General features: G+C 37.6%; 1 protein-coding gene across 1 annotated transcript in view; it reads left to right on the forward strand.

Annotated features, from left to right (window-relative positions):
• kazna (kazrin, periplakin interacting protein a) overlaps positions 1 to 9,970 on the forward strand; it is a 43,088-nt gene extending 33,118 nt beyond the window's left edge. Inside the window, 9 exon segments of the mRNA XM_016461965.1 lie at positions 1,350 to 1,473; positions 3,487 to 3,692; positions 3,864 to 3,982; positions 4,807 to 5,038; positions 5,235 to 5,336; positions 7,973 to 8,139; positions 8,297 to 8,384; positions 8,386 to 8,418; positions 9,340 to 9,970. Of these exon segments, the coding sequence (XP_016317451.1) occupies positions 1,350 to 1,473; positions 3,487 to 3,692; positions 3,864 to 3,982; positions 4,807 to 5,038; positions 5,235 to 5,336; positions 7,973 to 8,139; positions 8,297 to 8,384; positions 8,386 to 8,418; positions 9,340 to 9,498 (1,230 nt within the window). The 3' untranslated portion in view covers positions 9,499 to 9,970.
• The last annotated feature ends 1,127 nt before the right edge of the window (positions 9,971 to 11,097 follow it).

Consider the following 11,097-nt stretch of genomic DNA (forward strand, 5'->3'; position numbering starts at 1 on the left):
TAGCAAATGGCTGCAATATAACAAAGAGTGAAAAATTTAAGGGGGTCTGAATACTTTCCGTACCCACTGTATATAAATACGCACACATGTATATATTAAGGATAAATATGTTAGATTTATATATAAAATATTTATATTTATATTAGTGCTGTCAAACGATTAATTGCGATTAATCGCATTATTTGGTCAGGACAGCAGGTATATGCATCCATATTTGAACAGTTTGATATTCCTTCTTCTGGTCTTTTCTTGTAGTGGTACCTGATTAAGCATCAAGCCTACAAAGTGAACTTGGCTGGGTCCCTGTTCTTTGCAGGTGTGCTGATCGGAAATGTCCTGTTTGGACCACTCTCTGATAAGATCGGCAGGAAGCCGGTTTTCCTCACTGGTAGGATGGAGCTGAACTGGTTTCTGTTCTTTGTAATAATCTATAATATACAGTTTCACATTATTACAGTGCTTGCAAGGCATCAAGCATTCTGCTTAGGGCTGTACTAAACCTAGAACCCTAATTCTGCATGTATGTGTATTTATATATACATAATAAATATACACAGTACACACACATACTATGTAAACAAAAACTTATATTTTGGATGCGATTAATTGTGATTAATTGTTTGACAGCACTAATTTTTATATAATATAAATTATATACAAGTATAAATAAATATGTATACATACAAATATTTAAAAAAAATATATGCATATATGTGTGCGTATCTATATGTACATAACTATACACAGGACACACACATAGTATATAAACAAACTTTTATTTTGAATGCGATTAATCGTTTTGCAGCCCTAATTGTGTTACATACATGGTTTCTAATATTATTTCCTTATTAAAAATTGTAAGTAAAACATTTTATCTGCAATGACAAAATAACAAACACAATATAGGGATTATTATTATTAATATTTAACTTGTAATCATTTTGTAATAATTCAATATTTTAATTAATACAAATAAAAAATTCTAGCAATATTATTATTGTTACTATTATTAAAAATGTATTGCATTACATGGTCTCTAATATTATTTCCTTATTAAAATGTAAGTATAAATGTATCTGCAATGACAAAATAACAAAAAATATAGGGACTCGTAATAATAATAATAAAATCTATTTAAACTATAAATTAAATTTCAAACCACAGCAGAGTACTCAACACATTTCACATCTTGAGTGGTATTCTGATTCTTTAGCTGTTATTGTACTTTGAGATTAAGATATTATGACAACCTTCATTGTGCCATGATACAGAATAGTTTCTCTGCTCATTTTTGATGTATCACCTTTGCTTCTATTGCTTATTATTTCTTTCTTTATCCCTGTCTCCAGTCTCTAGAGGATCTAGAGGAGCAGAGACGCAGAAAGAAGAAAGAGAGGATGGGTCTGGGCTCTCTGTCGAGGGTGTTTGGTCGAGGAAAGCAAAGAAAGTCTCTGGACCCCACTCTGTTTGATGGTACTAACACACCTGACTACTACATAGAGGAGGATGCTGACTGGTGACGCTGCTGAGAGCCCCCCTAACTCATTTGTGTGTGAGTGTGTGTGTGTGTGTGTCTCTATCGCTGCCATCTTTATGAGCACAAGCTGACTGTACAATGATTCCAAACTGTGCCGCAGTAGACCCAAACCTGCCCAGAGTTTGTGTGTGTGTGTGTTCATTTTATAACCACTTTAGCATCTCACTGGAAACTTAAAGGACTGCTGAATGTGTAAATAATAGTCATTGTGCACTCTGTGCTTGTAAGTGTTTCCAGATGCCTTTTATATCATTTAACGCTCATTGTCTCAGCTGTTTTTAAACCTGTGTTAAACATATTGATGGAGCTCTCCTGTCGGAAGCCAGCAGGACCCTCAGCATGTATGAAAACCAAAAAAAAGGACATTTGCTTTTTCACACTGTGATCCAAAAGATATCTATTCATCTATCTGCAGCATATTCTGGTATTTGGACATTTTATGTAGTCTGTGACTTTTAGTGAGCAGTGGCTGGTCCTGCCTTTCCCACAGTAGAGTTTATAACCATCGTTACACACACTAACTCTGACAACTGCCTTCACAACAACATTAACCAGGAGGCAAAAACTGATCTGAGAACAGTGTGGAAATACAAAACCCATATGGTTATAAAAAAAAAACCTAGGATATTTGTCATGGAAATGATTACTGTACCTTTAATAAAGCAGGGTATGACATAGAGCTCCACAGTAGTTTCCCATGTTGCTTTGCAAGTGGGGACTGGATACATTTACTTTACAGGGCCTTTCACCATTAAACTTTGTATTTATAGTCTATTATTTGTATTTTTCTGAAATCAATGCTAGCTATCATTCAGTGGCAGTTTCTTACCATTGTGTACATTTCAATATTGCACTGACATGAAATGAAGAATAAATGAGTTTTCAGAGCATGTAGTGTGTTCTTCATCAGCTGGAGATGAAGAGACTGCTCTCGTTTGGCTCAAGCTGGTGCTGAATAGCATGGAACTCTAAATGGCATGGCAATGAAAATGGTAATAAGTTATATAACTACAGACTATTTTGAAATAAAATCAGAAACACTGAACAGTGTGTGGCTGAGTTCTTCGCTCTTTGTAATTGTGTTTTGGCACTTTGCCTCCCTGAGCTTGTCTGTGGCTACTTCATCGACTGCCTGATTGCGTTTAGGTAGTACAGAGCATAATTAACTAACTCATTACTAAATATCTTTAACCACATGGGGCATTTATCTGTATGTGTGTGTGGTTGTTTAATCCATTTGTCCTTTTTATCTCCCTTTTAAATCTTTACGGGGCTCTCAAAGTCATTCTGGCGCAGGATGAATTCTGTGTACATTGTTTTTCTCTGCAGTGGCTCATTAGCTCTTGGTGATGTACAAACTCCACAATCCTGATAATGAAGCTCTATTAGAGAAGGAGGGGGAAATGGTTTAATATATGAATAGTTTGTGTAGATGAGATAAAAGCAGTATCTTAACAGGCAAAACCAGACAAGCTGTTCTTTTCCAACAACGTTTACTCTGTACAAGGTCTTAGCAGTAGCCATCTGTTTTGTCAGTTATTATTTTACAACCTCTGGACCCAAATACTTAAGATTGATTCTAAGAAGGGAGTGCTTTGTTTTTCGAAACAACCCTATTATTAACTAATTATGGGCGCTTGGGTTGATTGCAGTTTTTGAAGGCGGTTTAGTGCTGCCGTCTACTGGTGAAATTATTGGTTCGCGCACAGAAGACGCTTTAACAGACGCTTTAGTGGCTGCTGTTCAAAAACTATGATGTAAATGGGAAAAAAATGTTTGTTCCAAGACATTTATCTAACTTTTTATCTCTGAATTAATATATTTTGTGTTTATGGTACCGTATACATACTTGTCTTCACTAGTTGAGAAAACACGGTGGTTATGCTCGTAAATTATAGAAAACAAACTCGCATCAAGTCCCGCCCCTCTCCCGTCATCCACCAATCTAGACTCCGACAGTTTATCAAGCCCCGCCCGCCTCAGTGTGAGCCTATCAGAATGCGAGGAGCATCTGGATCGGCTTCAGCAGGTGGAGCTCGCGCGGATGGCCCCCATGTCCCGTTGGCGTGCAGGAACCGTGCAGGCGTGGCTGGAGGTGATCATGGCCATGCCCATGTACATACGGGCCTGTGCAGACAACGTTAAAAGTGGGAAGGTAGACGTGACCTTGTCAGTATGATGCATGAACACTTGTTTACACCAGTCTATAAAATTATACCCTAAAATGCACATATCCTAACAGGCCTGAATGCTTTGGGCTATTTAAACAAGCAGTGTTTGTGAATGTTAGAATTAAACATTCATTTCTGTGTGTGTGTTTTGTTAGGTCTTGTTAGTTCTTACGAATGAGGACCTGGAGTTTGTTTTAGGTATCAGTAATTCAATGCACCGCAGGAAACTCCGTCTGGCCATTGAAGACTACAGGGATGTGGAATCAGGACATGGGTAGGAAACATATCTTAACACTTAAAAAATAAAAAAAAATAAAAATAATCTGCCCCTGCTTATATATATATATATAAAAAAAACGGAACAGTGATGTCTTCGAGGGGACCCCTGCAGATTAAAAAAATCTGTCATCATTTGCTTGCTCTCAGATATATTCAGAACACAAGATATTTTAATGAAACCTAAGAGGTTTCTGTCCCTCCATTAAAAGTCCAGGTAACCAAAGTGTAGAAGATGCAAAAAGGTCAAAATGCATTATAAAATCAATCCATATCAAAAGCAATCACATCTCATCTCACTCGGCTTGATTTAAACCATTTGATACATATGATATGTATCAAATGGTTTAAATCAAGCCGTGGGAGATGAAATATGATTGCTTTTTATGATGAACAGATTTGAAGGTGAGTAAATGATGACAGAAACTTTGATTTTTGAGTGAACAATCCCTTTAAGCTCAAGTGGTGTGAAAACGTCATTCTATTTATGTTATTAATAGCATCCCAATGTTATTTTATTAATAATCCTTAAAAATGTATTTAACATCTTTTTTTTTTTAATATTTAAAAAAATATTCCAGGTTCAAGTTAAGTTCAGTCTGCAACATTTGTGGCATAATGTTGATTACCACACACACACACACACACACACACAAAATAATAATAATGTTGGCTCATCGCTTGTTTCTTTATTAGAGTAAATAACAACTTCTCTTAGTAAAACGGTATACAAAACTAGCTTGAATACAAATAGTGCATTTCTAAGAATTTATATCTAGATTTATCAAATATTTTTCCGTTTCTTTTCTTATGTTGTTTCAGCCTTTCTAAAGCAGCTGATCTGGATCACCACTGGGTGGCTCAGGCCTGGCTGACTGATGTAGGTCTCCCTCAATATTCCCAGTTCTTCCACACTCACCTTGTGGACGGACGTCTCCTAAGTACACTCACACGCACCGACCTTGAGAAGCATCTGCACGTGTCTAAAAAAGCCCACCAGATCAGCCTGCTGCTGGGAATACAGCTGCTACACACACTCAACTTTGACAAAGAGGTAACACACACACATAAACCAGAAGAACAGCATGATGGGAATTCCCACAGGCATTAAACCTTACCAAAAAGGAACAGCAACCATCACAAACATACACACACATCAGAATAGCCCAGTTTGGAAAACATACCCTGTTTGTCTGTATAGTAAGTAAATTAAGCTAAACAACAATTACCCAAATACTGTTTTGCTGCAGATTTTGCAGTCTAGGCGATCAGAGTGTGAGAATCAGAACACAGACCCTGTAGTGTGGACCTGTCATCGCATCATCAAATGGATCAAAGAGATTGATCTGAAGGTACCACTGAGAGAGAACAGCAGTGCTAACAGAGAAAGTTATCTCCCTTTTAAATCTTTACGGGGCTCTCAAAGTCATTCTGGCGCAGGATGAATTCTGTGTACATTGTTTTTCTCTGCAGTGGCTCATTAGCTCCTGGTGATGTGCAAACCCCACAGTCCTGATAATGACACTATTAGAGAAGGAGGAAAAAAAGGTTTCACATATTAATATCTTATGAATATCTGGCAAAACCAGACCAGACTGTTTGTCTTTTCCATCAACATTTACTCTTTACAAGCACTTAGCAGTAGCTATCTGTTTTGTCAGTCATTAATTTACAACCTCTGGACCCATACACTTAAGATTGATTCTAAGTAAGCATTGCTTTGCTTTTCGAAACAACACTTGATCGCAGTTTTTGAATGCGGTTTAGTGCTGCCGTCTACTGGTGAAATTATTGGTTCGCGCACAGAAGACGCTTTAACAGACGCTTTAGTGGCTGCTGTTCAAAAACTATGATGTAAATGGGAAAAAAATGTTTGTTCCAAGACATTTATCTAACTTTTTATCTCTGAATTAATATATTTTGTGTTTATGGTACCGTATACATACTTGTCTTCACTAGTTGAGAAAACACGGTGGTTATGCTCGTAAATTATAGAAAACAAACTCGCATCAAGTCCCGCCCCTCTCCCGTCATCCACCAATCTAGACTCCGACAGTTTATCAAGCCCCGCCCGCCTCAGTGTGAGCCTATCAGAATGCGAGGAGCATCTGGATCGGCTTCAGCAGGTGGAGCTCGCGCGGATGGCCCCCATGTCCCGTTGGCGTGCAGGAACCGTGCAGGCGTGGCTGGAGGTGATCATGGCCATGCCGATGTACATACGGGCCTGTGCAGACAACGTTAAAAGTGGGAAGGTAGACGTGACCTTGTTTTTATGATACATGAACACTTGTCTACACCTGTCTATAAAATTATACCCCAAAATACAAAGCTGATCCTATCAGCTCTGAATGCTTTGGGCTATTTAAACAAGCAGTGTTTGTGAATGTTAGAATTACACATTAATCTGTGTGTGTTTTTTTTAGGTCTTGTTAGTTCTTAGGGATGAGGACCTGGAGTTTGTTTTAGGTATCAGTAATTCAATGCACCGCAGGAAACTCCGTCTGGCCATTGAAGACTACAGGGATGTGGAATCAGGACATGGGTAGGAAACATATCTTAACACTTAAAAAATAAAAAAAAATAAAAATAATCTGCCCCTGCTTATATATATATATATAAAAAAAACGGAACAGTGATGTCTTCGAGGGGACCCCTGCAGATTAAAAAAATCTGTCATCATTTGCTTGCTCTCAGATATATTCAGAACACAAGATATTTTAATGAAACCTAAGAGGTTTCTGTCCCTCCATTAAAAGTCCAGGTAACCAAAGTGTAGAAGATGCAAAAAGGTCAAAATGCATTATAAAATCAATCCATATCAAAAGCAATCACATCTCATCTCACTCGGCTTGATTTAAACCATTTGATACATATGATATGTATCAAATGGTTTAAATCAAGCCGTGGGAGATGAAATATGATTGCTTTTTATGATGAACAGATTTGAAGGTGAGTAAATGATGACAGAAACTTTGATTTTTGAGTGAACAATCCCTTTAAGCTCAAGTGGTGTGAAAACGTCATTCTATTTATGTTATTAATAGCATCCCAATGTTATTTTATTAATAATCCTTAAAAATGTATTTAACATCTTTTTTTTTTTAATATTTAAAAAAATATTCCAGGTTCAAGTTAAGTTCAGTCTGCAACATTTGTGGCATAATGTTGATTACCACACACACACACACACACACACACAAAATAATAATAATGTTGGCTCATCGCTTGTTTCTTTATTAGAGTAAATAACAACTTCTCTTAGTAAAACGGTATACAAAACTAGCTTGAATACAAATAGTGCATTTCTAAGAATTTATATCTAGATTTATCAAATATTTTTCCGTTTCTTTTCTTATGTTGTTTCAGCCTTTCTAAAGCAGCTGATCTGGATCACCACTGGGTGGCTCAGGCCTGGCTGACTGATGTGGGACTCCCTCAATATTCCCAGTTCTTCCACACTCACCTTGTCGATGGACGTCTTCTAAGTACACTCACACACACTGACCTTGAGAAGCATCTGCACGTGTCTAAAAAAGCCCACCAGATCAGCCTGCTGCTGGGAATACAGCTGCTACACACACTCAACTTTGACAAAGAGGTAACACACACACATAAACCAGAAGAACAGCATGATGGGAATTCCCACAGGCATTAAACCTTACCAAAAAGGAACAGCAACCATCACAAACATACACACACATCAGAATAGCCCAGTTTGGAAAACATACCCTGTTTGTCTGTATAGTAAGTAAATTAAGCTAAACAACAATTACCCAAATACTGTTTTGCTGCAGATTTTGCAGTCTAGGCGATCAGAGTGTGAGAATCAGAACACAGACCCTGTAGTGTGGACCTGTCATCGCATCATCAAATGGATCAAAGAGATTGATCTGAAGGTACCACTGAGAGAGAACAGCAGTGCTAACAGAGAAAGTCTAGGTGTTGGTATATGGAAAAACTCAAAAGAAAGACATATCTTTTCATTTAGGAGTTTGCTGACAATCTTCAGAGCAGTGGGGTTCACGGTGCCATCATGGTGATGGATCCCTCCTTCAGCTCTGACACCATGGCAGCGGCTTTATGTATTCCAAGCAACAAGCACATGGTCCGTCATCACCTGAATGAAGAGGTGAAGGCACTTGTCAGTGCAGCCAGGTAAGATTGTCTGTTAGTATTGCCGTACTGTATGTGTCCGTGTCTAACTCTACAAATGTATTATGTCTCAATGAATCAATGTCTCTTTGAATATAATGTCGTACAAGTTCAAGAGACAGTCGAGTCATGCAGATTTCTCTGATGTCTGTGTCTGCAGGGCAGGGCTTGATCAGGAAGTCGAACCTTTGGGGACTCCGCCCACACTTCACCGGCAAAGTTCTCTAAGCAGCTCATCACCCAGCTTATCATGACGATCAGCAGTCTTTAAGGAGGGTGAAGGTAGAACACTAAAGCTGAATCATAAATTCTTAAAACTCATACAAATGCCACATTTAGACATGTGCCAGTATTCGGTAATACAATATACCATGATTATGAACATGCACAATATTGTTGTCGTGGGCACTTTAAAATACAGCGAACTATTTATTACAAATTACATTAAAATTAAGGCAGATACTTTGATGTACACTCTGATATAAACAAGCCCAACATGGATGAGAAGCGCAGGGCGAAACAAGCGTATGCGCTGAAAATGCACATCCACTCTGGAACAGCAGAAATGCAGGCATTACCTCGGAAACCCCGTAAACAAAGCAGCTGCACTACTTTCTGTTTCTGAACAGGATTTAAAAGTGCAATAGGTGATTGTCTTCAGAAACATTTTTGTTATTCTGGCTGAAAGTCTCTTCACTTCCTGATAGCAATCATTAAGTTAAGTGGTCTAAATGTATTTATATGTATTTATATATTCTGTGGAAGGCGCAGGACCAAGAAATGTTCGTCCAATCAAAATGTTCGGTCCGAACATTATGAGAGGCTTTCCTACCTGCCTGTCAGCATATGTATTTGCATACCTCTGCGCACCCTGTTTGTTCTTCAGAATATTGTCTTTTGTGTTCTGTGTGTTCCATAGTTTGAAAGGACACAAGGTAAATGATGGCAGATTTTTTATTTTTGGGTGAACAATTACTTTAAATGTAGTTAGTTAGCACTTTATCCTTTGCATAAATCTCTTTGCACAAGCAGTGTTTGCTCTCTTTTCAAGGTTTTTGCTCTTTAGTTCCTTCAAGTGTAGTTCTCAGTAACAATGCATCCTCAGAGAGAGAAGATTTGCATTATTGCTTGAATAATTCAAATGTTAAATGTTTGTAGCTCCAGTGAATTAGAAATCTGACGGATCCATTTTCTTTTCTACAGCAGCAGCTTGGTCTCAGCCCAAAGAATTTCACTGGACGAAAGATCAGTCACCAGAACAGATCCGGGTCATTTCCAAGGAATGGACTTCAGGAGGTCTCGTTACAACGAGAGCGTTGCCCAGTTCGACATTTTTCTGCTGCTGAGCTCACCAATGTCTGAGTCATTCTCCTGTTGAGATCACTGATGAAAAACATGACACTTTCTTAAAGCTCCCAAATGGGGGATTTTCTTTTCTTTTTCAAGGTGAATGTTGATGAAATCTCAATGAAAGTTCACATTTTCAGTCTCTGGACTCTCAGTTTGCCAGTAGGGGTCTTGGCTTTGCTTTGTAGACCTTATGTTGTTGTTTGTGACTGTAGACTCATTTGTCTCAAAGTGAGACAATGTTAAGATTCCATTTGAAAGGGCACACACACTAAATATTTATTTATCTGTTCAGATGTTAAAGATTATTGTCATGTAAGGAATGTGTGAGGAAGCAGGGTGAAGCATCCTGACAATTATAACTATGATTTTTGAGAACTCCACAAAGAAAATTGTTTTAAAGTTGGATTTTTTTCCCCAATAAAATGAATATTTTCACATTTAATGTGTACATTTTAGAAAACAGACTCTGAGAACATTAGATTTAGTACCACAAAAATACTGTAAAATGTTGTGTTTGTTATACAGTACATCATTATTTAAATGATGATAAATTTCATGAATTTACCTAAATTAACTTTATATCCAATGGGTTTCACTTAGTTATGTGGTTAAAATTCTGATGTTACAGTAGGTGAATAGCAGGTCCATAACTACTCATGCACACACAATTTTGTAACATGAACCCAATTTCAAATTTGCCTCTACTCCTAATTGGTTCAAATGGTTCAAACCTGCTGCTTTTGTGTACCAACTGTAAATCACCAATCTCAACATCATGCAGACATAGCTATGCTACTAACTCCAAGGTCATGAACATTGCTAAGCTGTAGCAGGGGTTAGGCTAATCATCATAGTAAATGTGCAAAGATCAAAGATATGACTGTTGTACATTTATGTGGTTATTAACCGACTTTCTGAAGCAGCGTAAAAGGAGGTGCATATTTTTTTATAGATGAAGACAGGACAACATGTTCTCCATATAAAAATTGTCTTAAATTTTTGTTAAATCTTCTCTCTGGTAGCCTACTTCCCTATTTTATCCCAGGACATTAAGACAAGAAACCATTTTTAGGTGGTTGACATTTTTTAAAATAAATTATCAGCTAATTTTTCCCCCTTTGGCATTGTTGTGTTCTTGTTAAATATTTGTTCCTCATATTTCTAGTATCTGATAAACATCATACCTGAAATTCCCACAGTTTCCCACACAGGATTAATAAAGTACTTCATTATACTGAGAAAAATACGTAATACATGTCAGAGCACTCCTTGTTCCATTTACTGTAAAAGTTACATGACGTTTCTTAACGTAAAGTTATGAGGAAGCACCTTGCCTATATGGTCAACCTTTGTCCAACATTATTAACACTGCCAGAATCACAACTGCCCATAAAGTAGTTAAATATTGTTGAGCATTTGTTCCGCTCTAGGAATATATGTTTGGCTGAACCCTGTTTGACATATTTATGTGGGTGATGCTGGTGATTTGATGTGTGCACCACCCTGACCCTGTAGAATGGTGTGATAAATAATGCTAGTATCTTAAAGGGGTCATATGATGCGATTTCAATTTTTCCTTTCTCTTTGGAGTGTTACAAGCTCTTGGTGCAT

The sequence above is a fragment of the Sinocyclocheilus anshuiensis genome, unplaced genomic scaffold, assembly GCF_001515605.1.
Source record: "Sinocyclocheilus anshuiensis isolate Anshui unplaced genomic scaffold, SAMN03320099.WGS_v1.1 scaffold80, whole genome shotgun sequence".
NCBI lineage: Eukaryota > Metazoa > Chordata > Actinopteri > Cypriniformes > Cyprinidae > Sinocyclocheilus > Sinocyclocheilus anshuiensis.